The sequence below is a fragment of the Poecilia reticulata genome, chromosome 1 (genome assembly GCF_904066995.2).
Source record: "Poecilia reticulata chromosome 1, P_reticulata-male-v2, whole genome shotgun sequence".
Taxonomy (NCBI): Eukaryota; Metazoa; Chordata; class Actinopteri; order Cyprinodontiformes; family Poeciliidae; genus Poecilia; species Poecilia reticulata.
Genome location: NC_088830.1, coordinates 2,271,496 through 2,297,339, shown reverse-complemented (window position 1 = coordinate 2,297,339; position 25,844 = coordinate 2,271,496). Strand labels below are relative to the sequence as shown.

The window sequence follows — 25,844 nt, the reverse complement described above, 5'->3', positions numbered from 1 at the left end:
CTTCAACACCATGGCCATCATCCACAGTCCAGCAAGTTCTACATTGGGTTTACTGAGGCATTGGGTTTAATGTTTTTCTCGTACACTGCACAAAATGGATGGAACTCTACTTCACCTCAGTACAGCTAGATGATGGGAACTTTGACACAATTTGGTGTCTAACAGGACAATAATCCCAAACACATACCCCAAACTGGTTTGAAAAGCAATACTTGCTTTGAATCTCTATTGAGGTTTCAAAGCAGCAACTCTTCATCTCCACCACTTATTGTTGTTTCTTGTTCGAAATCAACTATCTGGGTGGAAGATGCCTGCAGTCAAACTTCCAGTTTGTCCAGTTGGAGTCAGAAACGTAGCAACAGAGCCATCTAAAATCCCAGTTGTCTCGTAGATTTGGGTGTTTATGCCGTAGGCTAACTCTTAGGTTTAAGTAATCTGTCCTCCTGTTGTCTAGGGACAGACATCAGCAGGAAAACACAGAGGGTCCAGGTAAAAAGCTCTGCTGATCAGCCTCTGTCTACAAACACACTGCATGCTGTGTTTTCACTCGGTTAGCTCAGATTGATTTCAGTTCCAGGACACATTAAAGATGAAAAAAAGTAAAAGTGACCAGCAGAACCTTTAGAGTGATGATGGTAGTTCTGGAGTCTTCCTCTGTATCAACTTAGGGAAAGAATTTAGTGAGAGCTGAAAAAAAAGACAAATAAAACAAAGTATTTTTTCTTGGTTGGAAGGATTGATTTAAAATCCTTCAGGCTAAACTAATCTCTTGCCAGATGTGAGAGACACATATAAAGTGTTGAGAGCTCATTAAAGTTCAAGAAGACTACACTTAATTTAAATGCAAAGAGAAAAAAAGTTCTTAATGTCAGAGGTTTCAATAATTAAGTTCCACCTTCCGGTCACTCAGGAATAGCTAATCAATGCCAGTAAATCTGGAAATTTCATTTCATTTAGCTGCTGTGAGAGTAATGAATGCCGGGTAGCATTTTCACTGATTTATATTTACTATTAATTATAGACGGAAAGTTCCATGTTATAGACCATCAAACAATGACATACGCATTTTTCATTTTAGTTCTTCAATTTTAAGTTTAGATGCATGTTTTTGCTATTCTTGTGTAATTAAAGTAGTGATTGCACTTTTAACCCTGAGATCAAAAAGCGAACACCAGCATAGTGATAAATGCAACATTTTTCAGTGTAATTAGCTCTTGCCTCACTGTTTAATAATTCAGTTACCTGTTCAGCGTTTCTTTATGATGTACCTTTCCTCTTTTACTCCTTTAACTTTTCAGAACAACACAGTTTTACTTTGATATCTTGGGCCACATCTGTAATTCTGTCTACGTAATAATGTGCACTTCCTTTTTACAGACTCACTAACACGCTATTATACAATGACCATTTATTCACACTGTATGGGGCTGAAAATAAGCATGTCAGAGTCAGAAACACTGCTGCTTGGCCAGAGAACCTTTAAATCAATCAGAAGCAAAAACTTACAGATGAATTTTGTTTACATGTGGAGAAACAGATCAGAGAGTATCAGTCACCTGACACCTGAATGTTAAACCAAGGTTCAGCCTATGGGAGCTCCACCATTCAAATCTGAACAATACTCCTCTGAAGCATCTCTTGCTCCTTCCTCTGTCCATTTTTCTGGATTTTTAAAAAATGTGAAATCAGGCCCGTTTTCCCTCCAGCACTTCCTCCTGTGTTCTTTTTCTGCTTTTTCAAACTAAATAAACATCAGAACTACATAAAACACAATAGTAAAAAGGGCTTAAATGTACAAAATCCATCTTAAAAACACAAACACACACACACTATGGCACATGTTGCTGTGTAGTGAACTTCATAGATATTAGCGCAGGTTTAGTGAGCACAGAGCTGTTTCACACGTTAGCTTGTAGGCACGCGTGTCGCACTCAAGACCTGGACAAACAAAATGACATCTCAGCAAAATGAAGATGAAATGTTTGGGGCTTCAGCTCAGTGCCAGCATTATGGCTTAGGAAGTTGCGGTAAAAGGAGGACAGGTAGTACACAGTAAAAACTCAAAAAACAAAAAACAAATTTTTCCATATACCTTATTAATATGTCTAACTTTTTTAACATTTGTGACATTAAAAGCACAAACTCCAGAGGGATGAAGTTAGGGGTTGGACAAACATAGAATAGTACAAAAAAGGGTAAATGATGATGAAAATTTGAACAAAAATAATTTAATTATGGTGTGCTGCTTTTTATATTAACCCTCTTCACTCTGATACCCATAAATAAAATCCAGTGTCACATACTTAGTAAATGTAGTCCACCTGGGAGTAATTTCTTGTCAGTGTAAATGCATGAAGACCAAAGAACCCAGCTGACAGGTCATGGAGAAGCTGTGGAAGAGTTTAAAGCAGGGTTGGGTTATAAAACAATCCCAATTTTTGAAAAACTTACAGAGCTCTGTTCAGTCCACCAACTAAAAATAGAACCAGCACAGAGGAAAAAGCAAACCTGTGGATGATGTTACTCTAGTCAGATGATTCCAAAATTTACATGTAATGTAAATTGTTAATATGTTTAAATAAACCCAATTCTAGTGAAGTTCGGATGTTATTGTGTAAAACAATGTCTCAACTTCATTGGAATGTGTTGCAGACATCAAATCCAAATAAGTGAATATTAGGGGGAAAAAAAGTTTACCTGTTTGAATATTATTGTGTCTTTGTAGTGAATTCAACTGAATATAGGTTAAAACTTCATTGGAGTTGGGGTTATAAGACAACTAAAACTGCACATCAACCTGAATGCACTCACAGGACGGTGGCAGCATTATTCTTTGGGGATGCTTCTCCAGCAGAAACAGGATAGTAAAAAAAGGGTTGGGGTCAGCCTTCCAACCGCACCTCCCTAAGCAAACATCCAGACAGCACATTGTTTAGATAATGTCTTATCATGAATGGCTCAGTCAAAGTCCAGATTTAAATTTAATCCAAGAATGAAAAAAGAATGTTCACAGCTGCTCTCCATCCTGTCTGAGCAGCAGCTGTTTTTACTACTTTTAATCTGTAGATTTGCAAGTTGTGCAGCTGTGGCTGCAGCAAAAGTTCTGATGCAAGGAGACTGAATAAAATGTGTAACACACTTTGTTTTTCTTTGGGAAGTTTGCAAACTATCCTTTTTCTTTCAACTTTCCAAGTATGCACCACTTTGTAATAGTCTTTCACATAAAATTCTAATAATGCAAGCTGGATTTTGAGGTCGCAATGTGACAAAATGTGAACATATTTCAAAGTACTGTATTCCAATTCAAACATCACTCTACCAAACTGCTCAACACTCTGACATTGCAGGTAAGTGCTGAAAAACATCTGCTCATGCTCACTCTGTCCGTTTCAGATTCAAAAAGCTGTGATTATCAAACATTTTTCTCCTTTCTTCTCTTGTCTGCTGTGGTATCTGAAAGCTGGCAGCGCTGTGTTTGTGTGCATGGACCAGTCTGTGGAAAAAAAAAACCTGCTCACTTGTGTGCAGTTTTTTTTCCCCCACAGCCTTTAAGTTCCCATCTCTCAGCTGGAGATGCTGAAATAGCGCATCAAATAGGGCGTTAAGTGGGGACTTGTGCACTTAAGTGTAGGTACAGAAAACAGACGAGAAGTTTTGTGCAGAAGTTCCAGCTTCCTTTAGCTTCAGGGGGGGTCTTAGCAAGACATTAATGGGCTCAACACATAAATACAGTCATTACGGCTCTCTGTGGAGACTCTCTGGAGTAGACAGCAGTATCTGGTTAAATAAGCTGGTGAGAATTTGTGGAAAATGAAGACGGTAACGGTGCATTTAAGCACACTAAGAAAAAGAGCGCACATTGAACACAGGGTCTTCATGAGCAGAGACGAAGGCGAGTAAGGAGTGTGATTTTAGTTCTTTGGGGAATGACGGCTCCTTTGTTCCCAGTTCCTTCAGCCCTAACACATGGCAGCACCCCCTTTCTTCCATGTGTGGGTGTGTGTGTGTGTGCATTTTTGTGCAAACACCGTCTCTAGAGTCAAACGAAGGAAGAAAACCCTGTCACAGGAGTGCGTGACCCCGGCGGGTTGGTGTTGGGGTTGATGTGTGTGTGCGCAGGCTGCCCTGTGGGTGTGTAAGCTCCCCCTGTGCTGTGCTGAGTCACCACCGTCTGATAGTAGGGCTCAGTGTCAGCGGTGGCACACTCCTCGTAGGCAAACGGACTCCCTGTCCCTTTGAGGCCCTTGGGCTGCCGTTTCCAGGAGTTGTAGTAAGTGGGGTCGCTCATGTAGTGGTTGACAAAGGAGTGCTTTGGCTGTTCATCCTCGTAGTCGCTGTCCGTTAGCTGCACACAAACAACAAGATGCTTTTCAACTTGCCAGTTATTACAGGAACAAGAGTAAGACAGGAAAACTAAAATGCTGGTACAGAAAAAAATGCTATTCTATGATATTTTTCTGCATTTAAAACATATTTGAATCTCTATAAAAAGCAGACTTCCAAATAAGTTGAGGGGATCATTGGCTCAAGGAAAAAGTGACGAATAAACTCCCTTTCAACACATCTGAGCTGCTGCCCTCTGGAGGGCGCTAGAGGCTAATTAAAACAAAGGCAAACCGACTCAGAAAACTTTTCTCCAAATGATGTATTCATCATTTGGAGAAATGATGTATCCATCATGTATCCATCAGTTTATTCTTTAAAATCTAAAGAAGAAAATTTTGTCCCCTCAAAGTCATAAACATGTTGATCTCAATCATCTCAGTCTTCAAACAGACTTTCAACATAAAACATTAAGTCTCTTTAAATACCATAAATTACCACAACAAACTTCATTGTATTATACATAGATTTTGTGTAACAAAACTACACAAAGTTGTGCTTAATTTTAAAGTGAATATAAAAAATTAAAAGTGGGATCACTCTTTAATCTAATATATGTAGATAACATCCAAGACAACTACGGTAACTGAGTTTAAAATGTATAAAAAAGATAAAAAATAAATAAAATCAAATCAAATTAAATAATAATAAAAAAGCTACATAAGTGGTTTATTTATATAGTTAGTGGTAATTCACAACATGTCACCTCAATCCAATCATACATTCAAATTGGCACTAGTCACCGAGCAATGCAGTCAACTTCAGCCTATAATTCAAACTGGTAAAGTTTTCTATCATATCTTTATATCCACAGCTCAGATGAATTATCGTTTACAGAATGATTGTTCATTCTGCAATTCTGGCCTTCATGCAGAATGGATAGAATAAAGTCAGGATTGAAAAAAAGAGCAGAAGTCATGTTTGAGGTTTGGCAGAAGGAGTGTTGGCCAACTTACTTGAAGTAGTAATTGGAAAGTAATTACTGATTACTTTCCCAAGAAAATAATCCAGTTAATACTTTACTGATTACTTATTTTAAAAGTAATTAGTTACTTTAATTACTTATTTAGTTACTTGTTTTTGTTTGGCTTGTAACTTCATGTACATTTCATCACAAAAAATGTAATCAAATGCAAGTCTGATTTGAAGAATTTTTTCTGCATATTTCATGATAAAGAAAATCAAGTCTCTCTTCTGTTAAACTATATTTCTTCCTAACCATACAAAGCACAATTATTTTTGTGTTTGCGTTCTTTCATTCAAAATACCGTATTTTCCACACTATAAGGCTCACCTAAAAACCTTCAATTTCCTCAAAAGCCGACAGTGCGCCTTATAATCAGGTGCGCCTTATATATGGACCAATATTGAGCCACAATAGGTCTAGCAACTATGGTAAGCAGCTGGAGACTTAATTTTCGCCCGTAGAAGAAGAAGCGTGCGGTGCATGCTGGAATAGTTGTCAGAACGCTGGTTTAATCTATTAATAAAGTTTGACTGACCTATCTACGTACCCGCCTGATAATCAGGTCGTCTGCAGGTCATTTAGCACCACGTTCTCCACCAACATGCTGTGCGTGAACGGAGAAGGGTGACCATCGTCCAGCCACGCCCCGGCCCAGTCGCGGAAGGCTCTCCTCGCCGACCGGAGTTGGACTGTTTTGTTGACATTCCCTTTAGTGCAGCTCCATCTAGTGGATGCATAACGTAACTCCAGCCTCTACTGTAGTGCCTATTCTATGCGCCTTATAATGCGGTGCGCCTTATACATGAAAAAAGTTTTAAAATAGGCCAATCACTATACTGAAGGTGCGCCTTATAATATGGTGTGCCCTATAGTGCGGAAAATACGGTAGATGTAAAATACAGTGATAATATAAAATAATTTAAATCGATATCTCCTGACTGTCCTCTGAATTAGTACCATTTCCATCTTTTAACAGTTTTTGAAGTGGAGAGAGGAATTGTAATGAGTTTAGAAAAATCTCTTTTCACCTGTTTAGCAGGAGAGGGGTTGTCAGAGGTTTGCCCTGTGGAATCGATGTGGCAGCTGCATTGGTCAAATCAGTTAGAGGCTCTTGGGCTTCTGCAGCTTACTGTTCAAATATGAAGTAGAGTTTTCACTAGAGATAAGTTTTCCTCCCACTAAGAGCGAACAGGTAATGACGGCGCTTCCAAGCATTAAACGCTACATTGTTCTGCTGCACTCTGTACTGTTTGCTGCTGATTTACGCTTTGGTCTGTTACCATGACCAGTGATGTCACATGCACAGACATGGTTGTCATGAGAGGATGACAAACAAAATCACAGTCTGCTTGTGTGGAGTAACAGTAATCTAATAACTTTTAAAAAAAATTTGTAGTTCCTTATTTTACTTGTTACTTGAAAAAAGTAACTGGATTACATGTTACTGGCCACAAGTCATGTTGGGACACAGCAAACAATGTGGGAGAATGTGCTCTAGTCACATGAGACCAAACTTGGAGTTTTGCACCAACGTGGTCTGTGAGGAGGAAGCCATGACTTCAAAAGAAACATTAAAAAGCCACATTGCAGTTTGCAAATGCACACAAGGACAGTAACTTTCATTTTTGGAGTGATGTCCTGATCTGTTTGGCTATAATGACCATCTTTACATTTGGATGGAAACATCTAAAGACATCAGCCTGGAAGTTAAAAATTGGTCTTCCAAATTAACAATGGCCACAAAGCATTCAGACAAAGTGGTTTAGCTTCAGATAGTGAGAAACAAAATGGTGCATATGTGTTTCTATTCTGTGAATGTAAACTTCTGGTTTCAACTGTACATCTCAAGGAAAACACACAGAAGTTTATGGCATGTCAAAGTTCCAGGCATGTGACTATTTTTGCAAGACACAGATTCACTAGGTACTAAAGTGTGAGACCTGTGTAATATGATACATATTTATAAAAGATGTGATATAATCAGCACATATACTGTACACTATTTTTATTATGCTGTATTTGTCTAATATAGTAATGTTTACATTTTTTTATTATTCTTTTAGTCCTTTTGTTATATCTGGAATTTCATTTTATTATATACAATGATCAGAGATTATTCTATTCTATTCTATTCTATTCTATTCTATTCTATTCTATTCTATTCTACAAAACCAAAGTTACAGCACAACGATGTAATACCACAACAAATATCTAAAATAGCCTTCTTAGAGCATCTATATCCACTGAGATTAACCTGGCTTTTTTCAGCTTCCTCTGTTGGACTAAAAGCTTTGTACGAGTCAAAGCCTGGTAGCAGAGCTTCATGTTGTTTTGCCGACTAACCCTTTGAGGACTATAATAATAAATCAGATCAGTCATGAATCTATGTTTCTCTTTTCAGCTTTTTTGACAGGAGACATGTTACACAAACTGAAGACTGAAAATACTTGTCACTTTCTTTTGACAGTACACCTCAGACAATATCAGACAGATTTTCTTCCAAATCTAAAGTGCTTCCGAATTGTAAGGATCAAATCGATCACAATTGTTTGGTGACATGTTACAGTGGTTCCAGAATTTTCAGTTTTTTGGGGTCATTTTGAAAGTATGAGCACAAACGTTCCAAGTGGATTTATGGCAGATACATTAGCAGTTGATACGTTTTAAATGTAAACCAGAAAAAAAAAGAAAAGGAAGGAAGGATAGAAAGAAAGTAAAAAATAGATGGACAAATGGCTTGACAAGTTAAGGGTAAAGGGATGGATAGATAAATGAATGAACAGATTTAGAGAACAGAATTTGGAATAAAGTGGTGAAAAACAAATATTTTCCCAAACTGAAAAAATAAATGCCCTGCTTTTCCAGACTTGTTAGAATAGTTTATATCATATTTTGGATTCAGCTCCGTGAACTCAGTCCAGAACCGAAACTGATTGAGGCACAATTTGAAGGATTAATCTTTCTCACTCTACAGCTATTAGTTTGCTACTTTCTTAACAGCAGTAGAAACATAAACTCTGAGGAATTAACCTACACAATCTGTAGATAAAAAGATGCCAGATCAGTTAAAAACTAGTGATCACACAGGGAGGCGGAATCCGGCACTGACCAACTGATCTTCATAAGTCAGACACACTGGTGTAAAATTGTGGCACATATTGAAAAGTTACACCAAACAGAAACAGGAGGAACTTAAACTGAGGCAAACATTGGAAAGCCACATCCATAAAGATAGACTAGAAAACACAGATACCTCTGATTCAGAGACCTCAGTGGGTTTCTCTGTGAGTGTGGTGCTTTCAGTGAGCACGGCTCCGTTATAGTTGTTACAGATATCTTCATCAGAATAGTGGAGCCCACCTGGACTGGGCCTGGGTGGAGATCTGGACACAAATTTGGATGACGAAACTTATTTTTCTTCCAATGAGGATTAGTGCTGTGTAATCCTCTGGGAGAGCTAACCTGGTCCCATTCTTTTTGAGGAAGGAGTTCTTGGTGTTGAGTGTTCTGCTATTTAGCTCCAGAGAAGTAAAACCACCGTTGTCGAGGGTTACCGACTCCTCCCCTGGAGTAATGTGCTTTCCTGTGGGATTATAAGAAAAAGAGAAGGACATTTGAAGAAGCTGGTCCAATAGATTACTGTTTCTATACAGCAGGACATCTTGTTTTTTTTAATTCTACCTCCACTACTCAGCTATTTTTATACATATGTGTTGAAACTGTCACCATGTCTTGACAGTATAGTATGAGACAGAAAATCTGTGAGAAAAAAATCAAGTTCCTCTGCCTCCTTCCAGTGCTCTCAGTGCTTACCAGAAACAACCAATCAGAGGCAGGAGGAGGGGCTTACCACAGTCAATCACAATCTCATGCAGCACTGCTCATCCCCTTTGTTCTTTGCTTTGCTGCAGCTAGCAGGGAATGTCATGAATGCATTAGCAGCATTGACTGACAGCACTAAGGCCTTCCTGCAGCAACAGCAGCTCAGGGAGGAGCTGGAGGAGATCAATATTTTCACAGATTATCTGTGAGCAGACTCATTCTCACATAAAATACATTGCAATTAAAATAAAAGGTTGAATAAATCCCCCAGTCATAATTTCTTATCACATAATGTAATCATCTGTTTGACAAATTTTATTCAAAATTATAGGAAATAAGCAGCCTACAGTATTATTATTGTATTGCTTTTACATCTAAAATAAATATTTCTCAATTAGTCTATTGTTACAACTAAACATGGATCCTTTTAAGGCAGAGGATGATTAAGGACAAAACTTTTCTTCTTTCTGTTAAGCAATTGCAACAATTATGATAATTTACTCTCATCTGCTATTATGTCGGAAAGTTAATTAATCAATTACAAATTTTAACATAAAGAAATAATTCACAAGTGGCACCCTAACAATGCTAAGAAAATCCAAGTTAAGTCAATTGGTGCATCTATTAGTTTAATTATCAAGATATTTATGTTGATTAGATGTTAATCAATACTCCATGCCTTTCTACTTCTAGGGGCTATAAATGTGATGCCTTTATAGCACCACATGGCATTCTAGAAAAGGGAAATGTGTGTTGATTTTCAGAAGTGGCTAACTTTACAGTTAAATATAGTAATTATACTGAATATATTAACATAGTACAGCAATTAAAGATGTTAAAATAACACAAGCTGTGACAAATAAGACTGGAGGAGCAAAAGTCACTTTTCCACTGTTTCAAAGAGGAGGATGGAATATAAAGGAAATCTCCAAAGCTCAGGATGGAAGAAATGCAGCAAATGGAGTTCGGTTCAACTAATCTTCATCATTTATTTGGCTTTGGTTCAATTCAAAATATCTTATTAATCTCAAAGGAAAATTAAATAATAAAAGTGCAAAGTGATGTAGCTAGTTCCACAACTAAAAAAAGTCTGAGTAGTTTTCTGTACTAAAATAAAACCATTTGAGAATAATAAATTAAAGTGAGGAAAACAAAAATCCAGTCAGATGTTTGGGAGTGGGCTCTGTCCTGATTCATCAGAGTGAAGGAACAAGGTTACACCTCTCAGCTCAACAAGCGGCGTTAGGCAGTTTCACAAACACATGGATAGGTGCCCCAATAGTGTCTCAGCTTTTCAGTGTCATAAAAACAGACTATTCTGAATCACTATGTTTAGGTAATGATGCTACTAAAGCTGAAAACGCTTTGTCTCAAGAATAAAAATAAAAGGACAAACATCATCTGCAAAATTGTGGCACCTGAAAGACTTAAAGGTTGAATAAGAGAAGCACAGACCTGTACCACAGGCCTTGTACTTGGTGCTGTGTCCATGCAAGAGCAGAGTAAAGACCAGGACCAGGATGAGGATGAGGCCCACCAGAGCCATCACCAGCAGGAACCACCACTCTTCATAAAAAGGACGCTCCGACAACGCTGCACGCAGAGAGATGAATTAGGACATTGAACATTTCTGATTTATTCTTGATTCTATCGAACATAGTGCTACAAAAGTGAATTTAACAATATGCTTGCTGCCATATTTGCTGGTCTATTTTGTATACAGTCACAGATGTCAGTTTAAAATTTCAAATGTATACACATTTAAAGAACCTCAGTGTTTATTCTTAACTCTTTAGTGCAAAAAAAAACTGATTGAAAATCGATTTATTCACTGCATGTTTATGTCTGTCTGAGATGGAACTGCACATCCCTTTAAAGCAGGGGTGCTCAAGTCCAGTCCTCGACAGCTACCATCAAATGAATCAAATGAATGGCTCATTACCAGACCTGCTCAGACCTGATCCCAGTCTGTTGGAGAAAGAATGCTTCTAAAAGTTGCAAGATGGTAGCTCTTGAGGATTGGACTTGAGCACCCCTGCTTTAATTATTTAGACTACCAACACAAAAGAGACACAATCAAAACTGACTTATTACCCTGCGATAACTCAGAAAAAGTCCAAATAGTTTGGATGTATTTTTTATTTGTTATCTTCTTACGGAAAGTTTCTGTTTATATCATAGGTTTGTGGTGCATTTCTATTATAAAGAAAAAGAAATAAAATTTCAGATATTTCACAACGAGATATTAATATGCATGGAAAAACCTCACAAAAGCCTTATGTTATAGTAGAAAGTACAATGGCCACCGTAAGAAAGGCTTACAGTATTCAGTTATGCCTCATGAACTGATCAGTACATTATTGAGAGGGAACGGAGTTCCCTAAAGGACTCCGTACAAACCAACTTGGCCATCTGTAAAACAGAAAAAAAATAAAAAGCTACACCCCTAGGATAAACAAAGATGGAAAATTACCCAGCCACACATTACTATCAAGAAATTATTTAAACACCTGTCTCCATAATATGATTGCAAAAACATTTCAGATAATTTCTCATCAATTCTGTGAATTTATATTTTCTTCAGAGCAGAAACTGTCCAAACATCATAGTAGAAAATGCTTTGCAATTTCTGAAGAAAAAAAAATCGCATTGATATATTTTTTCCCCCAAATTATTCAAACATATCATTGTGGCAATATATTTATATTAAAGATCCAAGTGACTCTAAACCACTTTTAATAGCAATGGATACCAACATCAGGGCTTTTGCTGCTCCAGCATAAAAAAAGTATTTTGTATTTACTCTAAATGTCCTTTTCTGACATTAAAATTTGCTTAATGGTCTGAAACACATCAGTGGGACAAAAAAAGAAAAAAAATGTCATGGGGAATTTTTTTTTAAATGGCAGGATTGTGTATTTTCCAGGCATAGTGCCATATGATGGCACAATCAAGGAACTATGCTGCCGTCACTTGTTGTAAAAATGCTATGCCTATCAAATATGACTTAAACGAAATTCAACTTCATAATTTAATGCCTTGAAATTGGGCCTTTGTCTCTTTAAAAACTCCTGCTCTTTCTGAAACTCAGAAACTCATCACAACATGGCTCCTCTGTTAACCCTGTAACAACGTTTTTGCCAAATGAAATCAGACTTTGCAGATGCACAGTTCCATCAGGTGTTTACTAATTGCTGCTAGGCAGTGGCGGGGCCAGAGGGGGCCGGGGGGCCAGTGCCCCCCCTGTCATCTGATTGGCCCCCCAGTAGCCTCCGCTGATGATTGACATGTAACAGCACCAGGTCATTCCTGTACATTATTTGGAATCATTCTAAGCCAACCTAATATCTAAAGAAGAAAAAAAATTATATATGAAAAGAAAATATATAAAACTTTATATAAGTCCATGTGATGACATAAATAAATAGATCAGGCGCGATACCAGCCTTCTTAATACTTGTACTCATAAAAACTCCTGGATGTTTCAGTTATGCTGCGCTGTGGTGCAACTCAAAGGCTAAAGCACTTCATACCTGGTGGTGATGGTAAAACACTAATGAGTTATTTATTGGTGTTTTGAAAAAAAAAAAAGAAAGGAAAAACCGAAGAGGGGCCGACAATGTTCTAGTTTGGAGCAGAGGTGGCGCTAGAGGTTTTTCTTTGTCCGTCAAAGAAAAAAATCATTTTATTTCCAATTTGTAGTCATCCAACGAAACATTTATTATTTCTCTGCAAGAACGTTTTTGAAATCAGGTAACAATTCACGAAATGACGTGATTAGAAGACGACAGAACTCTGATCGTTTCCTGATCCCGCACTGACTTCCCTCAGCGGGAGAAATACCAGCAGAAGCGGATCGGCTGCGTCAGGCGCTCCAAAGCCTCTGGTCCGTTAAAGCGTCCAGATCAGAGATGATTCTCTGACAGATATTGTTCTTAGTATAATTAATGAGCTCCACGATGTTCTCAGTGCGTAAAGATGAAACTGTCTGAGCACCAACTGTCACCGGCGCTACATCAGTCAGAAACCAGCGGACTGCTCTCTGTTCTTATCAAGATGATGGTGAGGAGGGAATCTGACATATTAATTCAGTTAAGTTTTTACTGATTTTGTTTTTAGACAACCATTAACGTAAGCAGTGTAACTATATTTTGTATATTTGGCATTCGTCATCTCATGTGTGATTAATTGGAGCGTAACGGTGGAGCATTTATGTGCATTTATTGCCCAGCGCACTGCGTTTGTTTCTGTCTAACGGATCTGCACTTTAATTTCTTTCCTCCCTCAACAATCAGCTGTTATTCCTCTACTTAAACTACAATAAGTAGATCACATTCTCTTTAGGTTTTCTCTGTGTGCTCCAAACTCATTAAATGTAAACTAATTAGAAGCCTGAGCCACCATCAGGCAAATAATTCTAGTCCGACCCGGACTATTTTTACCTGTGAAATTACCTGTCAAAACATATTAACATAGACTATTTAGCCGCATTTTTAGTTAATATTCACCTAATTGAATCTCCAATCACACATAAAGCAGATAAATGCATCTAACTTTTTCTCCGTAGTGACACAAACCACTGACTGAGGCTCCAATAACTTATAATAAATGAAATTAAGAAATTCCACTTCAATTACATCACTTCACTCGCCTTCATCGTTTACAAGGAGCAGTTTTCTCTCTGCTTGGACCAAAGTGTAAGAGGAAACTTTATATATATATATATATATACCTCAGATATACACACATTTTAAATTTTGCCCCCCCAGAGGTAGTCCTGGCCTCCCCTTGGCCCCCTCAACTTTAAAAGTCTTGCTCCGCCACTGCTGCTAGCCAGTCTGAAGGAGAAAGTTGCGGGGAGGTCTGCCTTTTGAGGAGGTACAATTCCATTCAACCATTCAACTGCATAAACAGTTGAATGGTTGCCGTGTGAGATTTGAAGGATTTCTTAAACATGGATGAAAGAAGGGAACACTCCCGGTATGTTTTTAATGAAGGAATAACATTATAACCTGATGTAAAGCACAGAAAAGTATTTGATTTTACATAATATTGCCCCTTTAACAGCACAGTAGTGTTTTTTTTATTTTACACTCATTCAGCATATTGTGTATTTAGAATACAAGAAGTAAAATGTTGCAGCAAATCCTTTGAAAATAAAGACAACTCTAAGTGTCTGTTCCTCTGATCTTTTTATTAGAAGTGCTAACTAAATGTTTAAAGATAACTGATAAGTATCTGAGTTTAGATTTCTGTTTGACCTGTTATACAGGCTGTAGCTGAAGCAGTTCTGCCTTTACGTGGCAGCAAAAGCCCAATCACCTCAGTATCTTCCTGCTCTATGTTGCATCCATCAGGCTGGATCTACTGTCTAAACTTCCCCAGCATTATCTCCAGTGGTTTGCACATCTGTGTGTGTTTACCAGCAAGAGCCACAGAGGGTGCGCTTGGCTGTCCATAACCATAGCGATTCACAGCAATGACTCTGAACTCATAGCTGACCCCCGACCTCAGACGCTCCAGTGGCACAGAGACGGACCTGCAGGCTGGAGGGAGGAGTCGGATGAAGGAATCCCAGACTCCCTCATCTACAGGAATACAGGTTTTATTAACACAAGTGGATGGATATAACTGTTAGTTGTCAGTAAGAATGACACATTTTAGATGGTAACAATATTGTGGTGGAGGCAGTAATTGCTGTTTTAATAACTTTTAATAAAGAGGCTTGTTAATTGTTAGCAGAAGAAAAATTCAAGACTACAATTGCTCTCCCGCACAGTGCTGAAGCTCTTTCCTTTCCTGTATTACACACATGCACTCATGCGCCTGCACACTCACGCACGTGCACTCGCACGCACTCGCACGCACACAAACGCACACGAACGCACACACACACAGGTCTTTAATCGTGCCTGACTTGATTTGCTCCATGGGATATGCAGAGACTTGCCACTCAGAACAGTTTAATGTGAGTAAGTAAAAGAATCAGTGCAGACAGTGCAAAGGTCAAAGCAATGAGCAACAGAGCTCACCTGAGGGACGCGCCTCCACAACGTAACCAGTAACAGGAGCTGCACCCATGTCTCCCTCTGACCAGTGAATGGTGAGGGCAGATGATGTCTTGGTGATGGACATTTCCATTGGCGGCCCAGGAGACCCTTCAGTATCAGAGGAACACGTGTAGACATGGTACTGATTTGTGTTGTTTTAATGAGAATCAACCCACAGAAATTACTTTAATCCTACCTATAATTTATTAGCAATGCACAATACACCGGCACCAACATCAGTATCAATTGGTATTAGTCATTTTTTAACATATCAGTATTGGTCCGATAAATAAAACTGTCCTGATAATAACAATAAGTATTCATTTCCACTTTGTTTCTATTTGTGTCAGGAGGGGAAGGGGCAGAGGTTGGTACTTCATGTTTGGTTCAATACAATTCAATACATTAACCTGTGTTTCCTTAGATAGAAACCTTTTAATACGTTAAGTGATTAATTTATCATACTGCACTGTTTGATAACTAGGATCAATTGGAATGTATATGTGATTGTAATAATCTTTTGTAAAATGCACTGTATAAATATTGTGGATGATTAATTGTACTGGCCAAAACCTTGTTGGACATTTGTAAGGAATGCTGAAACAAGGAAGAATGCAGGGACCAGTTTAAATGAGCAACCATTTACCAAGAACAGGTCAAAAACAGCTGGCCCTGGCCCAGCCTGGCCCGGCCCGGCTTATCCGGGGTCGGGTTGTGGTGGTAGCAGCCTAAGAAGGCTCTCCCTAGCCACTTGTTCCAGCTCCTCCGGGAGAATCCCAAGGCGTCTCAGGCCAGCTGAGAAACATAGTCCCTCCTGGGTGTCCTGGGTCTTCCTTGGAGCGTCCTAACGGTGGGACGTGCCTGGAACACCTCACCAGGAGGCATCCTAACCAGATGCCCAAGCCACCTCATCTGGCTCCTCTCGATGTCAAATATCCAATTATACTTAATTTCTGGTGTGAAGTAATGTTAACTTTTGGGAGAGTCCAGATTTGAATCAGAAGGAAAATCCAAAATGGAAGCTAAAGTCTCCTCCTTATTTTATTTTAAAATTTTATTTTAAAAATAAATTTGGTATGAATCATTTTGGGCTTAACTGTATACCTTGGCACCCGTATTTAAAGATTACTTGTATTTAACCCTCCTATTATGTTGCGGGTCAAATTGACCCGTTTCAAAGTTTAAAAATATTTTTAAAATAGTTGCAAGTATTTTTATTGCATGAAACTTTTTCTATTTGTCTTAATAGGTGAACTCTACATATAAATTGAAAATGTATTCATTTTACACATTTGCAGCCCCCCCTGCGTCTACTTGTTACATCGATACTGTTCGGGTCAATTTGACCCGGCAGTCAAGTTAAAGTGCAAAAAAAGATTAAAAATGTCCAATTCTGTTTGTTTCCTTACAGCTATGAACCTTATTTCACCACACACACACAAACACAACACACCACACACACACACAGACACACACGCACACACACGCAGACACACACAAACCCACTTTCTCCCTACTCTCTTTACTTCACAATGAACTGCGAGAAAGCAGGTGTTCATACAACTTTTGACGGGAACCTATTCTGTTCCCGTGGGAAAACTCCACCCACACTGAGTGGACACTCAGTAGAAGTGGAGGAAAACATAAATACTCTCTGCATGATCCATTTATCTGGATTTTAATTGGCGGGTCAATTTAACCCGGAACAGTATGTGTGTCTCAAGTTCAATTATAAAGATCACCCTTTGAAAAAAAAAAATTAAATGTAATATAAAATTTTTTACCAAAGATCACTTTCAAGGAAATTATTGTTTTTTTGTGTCTAGGTTTTTTTCAGTGGACATAAAAAATGTAAATCCCATTTTTTATGTCCAAATGAGTAATTGAGTAAGTTGTCGTCATTAATCCTTAATTTCTGAGAAATAAAAAACATAATTGCACAAATTTTGATTGAGATGGTTAGCATTAGAGTTAATAATCAGATAAAGAAATGTTTTGGAGGAATTCTTTGGTTCCTGACACTATTGCATGATAAAACTCTCCCTGGGTCAAATTGACCCACGAACATTATTGCTGTACCTCAGAAACGAACATAACAGGAGGGTTAAACTTCATACCTGTATATCAATATACAGGTAAAACAAATATTTTTGCAGTTAAAGTCAAATCTTAGTTTTTAAAAAGATTTTCAGCTGGTGATATCTAAATCTTTGCTAAACAAAACACCAAAAGATACTTTGAATGTTAAGTACTCTAAATAAAATCATTTGAGTTGAAGCAAAGTCTAAAGTGACAACATGTAGAGATTTCTGTCAGCTCTGCTCACCTTTCACAGGTTGAGCTGTGATGTTTGCTTCCACTGCTGATCCGTGACTGACTGTGAGAGCTTGAACTCCAAACATATACGTTGCTCCTTTGATCAGGTCTCGAACTTTTAGCCATCGCTGCCAGCTCCCTTTCACATCAACTGTCACCACTTTACTCACTCCTGCAGATTTTTGAGGAGAAACCACTTTGTAACATCAGACATGCCCTTTAATGAGTGAGTGTCTGTTTTTGTGCATACCTTGTACAGGAGCGGTGGGCTGATAGATGACCCGGTAGCCTTCCACTTGTCCATTGGGAGTGAGTGGAGCTCCCCAGGACACGTTGACACTCCCCTCCGTCACTTCAGAGAAGGTCAGGTAGCTCGGCTGACTGGGCGCTGCGGAACAAACAGACCAGGGAGATCAGAGCACACGCTGCCTTATGGATTAGTTTTCAGGGAACTGATTTGTAACGAACTTCCTACCAGACTGCAGGGTCCGGGCCCCGCAGGGTTCACTGGGAGGTCCATCCCCAGCAGCGTTAAAGGCTGTCAGTGTGACCATATATGGTGTATAGCTGGTCAGGTTTGTGAGGTGAACATGGGTATCTGGGACAAAAATCACCTTCATCTTCTCAGTTTGGTTCTGGTTGTCTCTTTCCCAGTAATGAATCTGGAACACAGTAAACAATAGATTCATACTGCTGCCATTCCAAAAAAACCTTGTATTCAGCCTCATTCAAACTGAAAACCCTAAATATAACTCAGTGTAACCAAGTGCTTTAAAATTCACCTAAATCGTAAATTTGCATGTAATCTAGTTTTAAGGATAAATCCAACTGTAGAGTAAAGGTTACTTAGAGAACTTCAATGAATGAACAGCATGAAGAAACACAGCAGGTCAGAGAATGTTGTAAAAGAATATTCAAAGCTTTAAACATAGAACACAGCTCAATCCATCATGTGGAAACTTGAAGAGCATGGAACAACTAACTATACGTTAAGTGATAAAACATCTACATTTTTTATTGTGTTTACACAACCCTGATAGATCTCAGAGACCCGTCATCCTCTCCCTGTGGTATAAAATTCACAGGGTGACAACACAAAGCTAGGAGTATGACTAAACAGGAGCGGATCTAGAATAGGGTGCAGACTACAGACAGTAAAGAGTAGACCTCACATTGACTTCTCGGGCGCAGGAAATATGGCGGCCATCTTGGATTGGTCATCCCTCCTACTTGGCTAAACCACAACAGCACTGCGGAAAATCTTTGATCAAATCAATGGGCTATTGATGGGAGAGCTCAGGGGATGACATCTGCTTTAGGAATATTTTTGGTCATTTTTAAGAAACCAACAAATTATTTCTGTTTTTTGGGTTTCAAATAATGAAAAGCATACAACTGTTGTATGTTTTATTAGGCTAATATTTGTTGAAAATTATGCTAAAAAGCATATACTTTCCACGTTAATGGCAAGAAAAATAGATCTAAATATATTTCTGGTAGTTTTGGTGTCACTGAAGATTTTCTTTGACTCATGTCACTTTTCTGAAGCCTAGCTTTATTTGTTGAGTCAATTTTGTCTTTGAGAACTTTTGCACCCTTTTCTTTTTATCTCAGATAAACTATATAGGAACAGCAAATTAATCATTGTCTGATGTGCAGCCAGAAGGTGATACTGTGGTGTTTATAGAGACTGATCCAGAGCCAGTCTTCTCCCTTTCTGCTCCACCTGGCTGAGACACACCCAGAAAGGCAAGTACTGAAACAATTAACTCAAATTAAACCAATCAGAAACAAACTGACATTTTCCCCCACATTCTCTGAACAGAAAAGATGGCCAGTCTCCCTACCCAAAAGAATGTTCACTAAATGTCACAATGTAATTGAAATAAAGAAGTGATGCAAAACACATTTGAACTGTAAATAAATAACATAACATCAATAATCAATATGGGATGGAACCCCTGGTCTTCATCACAATGATGTGCTGAAAAGCACAGTGTAATAATTAATACAAGATGCATTTGGTGTCTGAGAACACCTGAATACAACCCAGAGTGTTCACTCAGTTGTACATAAAGTCTGATACTTTGCTAATACGCCAATAACTTTTCAAATAGCAACATAAGACTGGTATATTTAATAAATGGTTTACATTTTTTAATTTGTCACAAAAGCTGACATTGAAATATATTTTTGGGTGAACGCACTATTTAGCATTTTCAAAAAAATAACGTGTTGTTGCAGTTGGGAAATAAAACTGCTGTAGAGAGGTAAACAAATGGCTCAATTTTCTTGTTATTCAGAATATATAGCACTATGGAGCACCATAATCCATATTTAGTGCTTCCAAAGCTGAAAGTAGCAGCTTCTGAGCAGCACTTGAGGGCAGCATTTGACCAGATCTTTTCTTCTAGGAGTTCCTACTAAAATGAGATACACAATAACTTATTGATACAATCAGCTAAAGATCATAGTATATATTATCTTCAGCACACAGAAGGAAGTTCCATTTAAACAGGATATGTCTTGCTCTATTTAGTGAGAACTGCAAAATATAAGGTGGCCAGCTTAAACAGAGTTTACTTCAGTTCTGGACAGGGTAAAATCCCATCAGATTTAGGAAACTCAATTCACCCATTAGATGGAGAGCTGGCTGCACATCTCCCTCCTCTGAGAAAGGGAAGTAGAGAGAGAGAGAAGGGGGGGAGGGGGGCGTTGCAACAATTTAGAGGTTTTTGAAACAGGGCGCTTTGCAGAAACTTTTGAGAACCTTTGAGATTTAGCAAAGGCGGCAACTGAACTTTCATACCGCCCTATGTTGATTTCAGAGAGGTTTTTTCTTTGGGAAGTACAATCTTGATTTGAAATCTGAGTCATAATTACTGAGGTTATTTTATGATAAAATTAAGTCAATTTTGTTTACATACTGTATTTTCCGCACTATAAGACGCACCGGATTATAAGGCGCACCTTCAATGAATGGTATATTTTAAAACTTTTTTCATGTATAAGGCGCACCGCATTTTGAAGCGCATAGAATAGACACTACAGTAGAGGCTGTAGTTACGTTATGCATCCACTAGATGGAGCTGCACTAAACGGAATGTCAACAAAACAGTCCGTCTCCGGTCGGCGAGGAGAGCCTTCCGCGACTGGGCCGGGGCGAGGCTGGACGATGGTCACCCTTCTCCGTTCACACACAGCATGTTGGTGGAGAACGTGGTGCTAAATGACCTGCAGACGACCTGACTCTAGACGGTCGGTAGGTAGATAGGTCAGTCAAACTTTATTAACAAACCAGCGTTCTGACAACTATCCCAGCATGCACCGCGCACTTCTTCTTCTATGCGAGAAAATGAAGTCGGTGGTTGCTTACCGTAGTTGCTAGACCTATTGTGTCTCAATATTGGTCCATATGTAAGGCACACCGGATTATAAGGCGCACTGTTGGCTTTTGAAGAAATTGAAGGTTTTTAGGTGCGCCTTATAGTGCGGACAATACTGTACATATATATATATATATATATATATATATATATATATATATATATATATATATATATATATATATATATATATATATTTGCAAGTATAAACATATGCAGTATGTATATGAATATCAAATATCAAATAGACTAGAAGAAGTGATCAAAGTTCGTTTATCAGACAGATTAAAGGTACCTTTGGAAAATAAACTTTAAGAAGGTATTCAACATACTTCTCATTAGTCCCACATTTACATAATAAAAATGTTTTTTATGTGTCTGATATAATATTCTAATCTTAAATGTGTCTTCTTTAGCTGCAATAATAACATAATAGCTGCATAATTAACAGAAATAAACACTTTGTTACTGAGAAAAGTAACACAAATTCAATGAATATGATTGTATGTATACAAATATACCTGGAAAGACAAGTTTTCTATAGCACCATTCATACACATTTGTTTGATTATTTGATTGTTCTGGATACAGGCTTACCAAGGGTTAAAATGTGGCCCAAGAACATCTGGCTTTGCAAAAGAAGAAACTACAACCTTAAGACTTTTTCTTAGTTCTAGAGCTGTTCTGGTGCAATTGATAGACCAGGCATTTAACAACTTGCTGCCTCTCATAATAAAGGTTAAATGGTACCTAAAGACCAAATACAGCTTTGTATTATCACTATATATGGTTCAGAGGTTTAGGCCCTGAATGCAGCAGAACCAGAATGAAGACTGGCAGGTGGTACGACCACTAATCTTTGATAAGTACAAAACTAAACAAGCTGACTGCCAAGGAAAAATGTGTAGAAGCTGACTTGGCATGGTGGATAAAAAAACCACCAGACAGAAAGGAGGAACAAAGAGAATCTAGCACTGAACAAAGAAAAAAAAACTTGCATCATGAGGGAGCACAGGAGCCATGAAGATCAAGTTGTTGATCAGAGACTGAGAGCAGGAGAGACAGTTGTGCAGAACACTGACTGAACAAAGAGCAGAAACATTCAACAGGAGCTTAAAAAACCCAGATTAACCCAACAAAGACAAGAATTCAACAAAGCAGAGAGAAACATTTATCTGAAATCAAAACCTACTAAGAATCACAGGTATAACCAGCCAAGCTGTCGCCTTTCCTCTTTGTGAGTCCTGTTTGTCCTGTTGTCTGAGCTATTCATCAAACAGTGAAAGAAGTCACAACCTCTAAATTTATTTATTATTCTTTCTTTGCTCTTGTTCTTTCATCTTAATCTCTTATCCCCCTCCAGTGCTTTACACCCTGCTCTTCAAACCTAAACCTGCCCATCCGACAGTTTAAACACCATCCCTACATCTTCTTTGATCTGGATTCTAGGGGAACCACTTTTACGTCTCATTCCTTCGCTCTGCAAATATTACACTCCTTTCTTTAACATTTCTGTCCTTAACTCTGATATACACCAGTGTGTCAAGGACAGATAACCTTGTATCTGAAGTGCTAAGAGTGAGAGCTGGAGGACGGACAAAGAAATCATACTGAAACCATTAAGGGATTTTCAGATTTTCCCTCAAACCCACTTCTTTTTCTCATGTCTCTAAGACACTTGAAGACACAGCAGCATTAACCCTCCTTCAGCGGACTTGATGGGGACACTTATTTTAAGCGTTTATTTAAGTAATTGATGCCTTTTGAGTCCCACTTTGCCTTTCCCCAGGCACGCATGTTGTATTTGTTCGCTGTGTGTTTGTGCTTGTTTCTCTGAGTCACCTTGTAGCCTTGGATGAGTCCATTCTGGGTCTCCAGGGGCGGCATGTCCCAGGTCACTTCCAGGGTGGAGGGAGACACGGCTGACACCTTGATCGACTGAGGCGCCACCGAAGGAGCTGCAGCAGGAGAGACGAGAGGTGCTGGTTACCGTGTGTGAGCAGCTGCATGTTAAAAGAGCGGGAAGTGAGGAAAATATTCTCTACCCTTCTAATTAGAATGAGCCTCAGGCAGGACCTTGTTACGCCACTGTACTGCACATAAGAATGAACACTGAGCTGTGTGCACCTGAGGCTGGAAGAGAAGTCCATATCACCTGATTTCATCATTCTCCTCCAGGCTTTTCTGGCTCCCCCTCCTGATACGCTCCCCTATCCTCACCTTTTACTCCTCACTATGTGGTACGTATGGCCTACTAAACTCTGCAAACACACTCACACAGCACACTAACAAACACACACATACACATGCACGGGTGATATGAATGCAACGCTGCTCCGATGCACTGCAAGTAGAAGTGTTTCTAAAGTAATGTGGAATTCTATTTACTTCTATTCTTGTTTGTAGTTTACAAATGTCTTGCTGTATCAGGTGTGTGTTTGTGTGTGTCTTTGTAATTGTGGGTTGAATGACAAATAAGCTGGCTCTATTAGGACTCCTGCTTTGACTTTTCAGTGCAAGTAAAAGAGGTATAGCCTTCACTATAAAATAGTTGACCTTGTGTATTTCATGATGGATACACATGGATGCTCCATATTAGAGAACCCAACAGAGACTTTAAAATATATTTTTACTGAAGCAAGGTGGGGGGGGGGCAGGACAAAGCCCACTAGAAAGAAAACAAAAATGTCTAAAACTCCAATAAAATTAAAAATCTTTTTAACTGAAAGTGCACTTGGTTCCTTAGTATCTTTGAACAACTTCACACAGTTACATGAAAGGTTGTTGATGAAATCCTAAAAGCTATCAAAACTCAGAACTGAGCATCTGCACTGGCTGAATTTTTTTTCCTTTCTCATCTATTATTTCGATGTTTTAGCTTTGTCACTGCAACTTCAAGCAAAAGATGACTTACTGTTATTCCTTCAGTCAAAAAGACTTGTGCTAACATTATGCTGTTGAAATGCTGTCATTTTACCCAAATGCTCTGACTTTACAGCAGAGGTAAACATTTACCTCTGCTGAGCTATTAATTAGTTTAGGATACCTTTGAAAGCAGCCTTCATAATGAATTACAGTAATAAAAAATAAAAGGCAACAGGTCTTTAATTTGACCTGAGCTGGTGTCTGTAACCAAACCTAGCAGAAAAACTCTTCAGAATGCTAATAGAGACTATGCAGTGATGCTCCATTCAACCTTCAGGAGTCTGATTGTTTCTACTCTGCAAACAGTTGGAGGTAATTTAGAGCAATGCTTGTAGAATAATTTCTAAGAAAACTCAAGGTTACCTGGAAATGAAATATCCATGTCCTAAAGAAGGAAATGGTGTATATAGCTTGTTATTGAATATGATAAAAACATAAATGTGTAAAAATTCAAAAGTCTGACATTCCTTTTTAGCACTGAAGGCATTCACATATCTCTACTGAGAAACGGAAATATGGAAGTTGACCTGGAAAAATCACTTTCTTCTGTCAAATCTTACAATTATAAATATGTTTCATGGTTGTTTCTTTTCACCTACCTGCCTCTCCAACAGACACCTCAACCGGAGCAGATGGATGGCTCTCACCGATGATGTTGTAGCTCGTCATCACAATATGATAATGTTTGAACTTCTTTAGCTCTGTAAACAAATGTCAAATCTTTTCAAAACATTTTTATTATACTAAACATGAAAACACACATCTCCAGTCAGAAGTTTACATCTGACATAAATGTCAAAATAATGTCATAATAATTGTACAGTACATAACTGAGGATTTATGTATAATTTTTTTCACTCTGTGTAGATTAGAGAACATTCCCAATGAAGTCACACTTTTGGTCACAGTTCCAGTTATCTCGTTAAAAGAGAATATGACATTTATAACCATAATTTGTGTATCAGTGTAAAGACTTCGGCTTTATGTTGGTCGACTTTGTAACTTACGTGTCAGCTCAAACTCTGTGAGTGAGGCACTGCTGACTGTCTTGAAGGTGCTCTTGGCTTTGGAAGAGTGAAAGAAAAACAAATGGAGAGGAAATCAATTGTGCTTCGAGTCCAACAACAAACCACTCAATTATAATACAATTTAATAGAATCACTGTATTGAAGAGCAAAACATTCAAAGACATTTTTGCTTCAGTATTGTTGCAGGACTCTATACTTTGGAGTGGGTAGAAAGTTTTCTACCACTCTATACCTACAGACACAGGTGCTGCTGAGTTTGAGGAGTAGAGAGGAGAAAAAAATCGTTACCCAAAAATAGATGAAAAATAGATGAACACATCATAGTTTACAATGCAAATAAAAACATTTATCAAAGCTGAAAATTATCATTTGAACAAGGCTCTCTGAATTAGTGGCAGTTCATTCCAAGTTTTCCAACACCAGGGAATCCTGATATTATGAGGTTCCAAACCAACCAATGAGAAGACAACTGATGGCAACACAGGAGCTAGATCATGTATGTCACATTTAATATCACATTTTGCAGGTTCACTTTTCCTTCTAAATTAACTATCTTAAAGACAATATTGAATTACAAATGATTAACAATTTTGTAAAACTTAAATATCTTCATTTGAAGCAGAATTGCGCAAGACAGTTAACTCACACTTACTAAAAAGTAAAGTGCTTTGGTGAAAAGAACATTAAGCTTAAAAATGCCAGCGCAGTGTATCAGGACTTTTAAAAATGTGGTTGACAGACAGTCTGACAATACTGCTGGAGCATGCACAACTTGTAAATGGCTTCACTTTGTGTAAATCAAATTGGTTGCAGCTTAAATTCAGTCACAGTAATATGACTAAATAACACAAATGTATCTGTCAAGTTTAACTGTTACAATTGTTTCCAGTGATTTATCCTGTTTTTTCTGTTTGAGACTTTGAAGTGTTCCGAGTTGAACAAAAACTATGTTAAGTTTTGTGACCAT

The 25,844-nt window shown here is 38.3% G+C and overlaps 1 protein-coding gene across 2 annotated transcripts in view; it reads right to left on the bottom strand.

The window, feature by feature from the left end:
* Window positions 1-1,393: 1,393 nt before the first annotated feature.
* Window positions 1,394-25,844, bottom strand: part of LOC103462363 (protein sidekick-1) — a 592,150-nt gene continuing 567,699 nt past the window's right edge. For both annotated transcript variants that reach the window (XM_081607811.1, XM_017305213.2), the window contains 12 exons: window positions 24,857-24,913; window positions 24,449-24,550; window positions 22,767-22,882; window positions 18,014-18,200; window positions 17,789-17,926; window positions 17,549-17,710; window positions 15,205-15,330; window positions 14,596-14,760; window positions 10,628-10,765; window positions 8,813-8,933; window positions 8,604-8,733; window positions 1,394-4,345 (listed from right to left, as the gene is read on the bottom strand). In XM_081607811.1, the coding sequence (XP_081463937.1) occupies window positions 4,040-4,345; window positions 8,604-8,733; window positions 8,813-8,933; window positions 10,628-10,765; window positions 14,596-14,760; window positions 15,205-15,330; window positions 17,549-17,710; window positions 17,789-17,926; window positions 18,014-18,200; window positions 22,767-22,882; window positions 24,449-24,550; window positions 24,857-24,913 (1,748 nt within the window). In that variant the 3' untranslated portion in view covers window positions 1,394-4,039. The remainder of the gene's footprint in view (window positions 4,346-8,603; window positions 8,734-8,812; window positions 8,934-10,627; window positions 10,766-14,595; window positions 14,761-15,204; window positions 15,331-17,548; window positions 17,711-17,788; window positions 17,927-18,013; window positions 18,201-22,766; window positions 22,883-24,448; window positions 24,551-24,856; window positions 24,914-25,844) is intronic.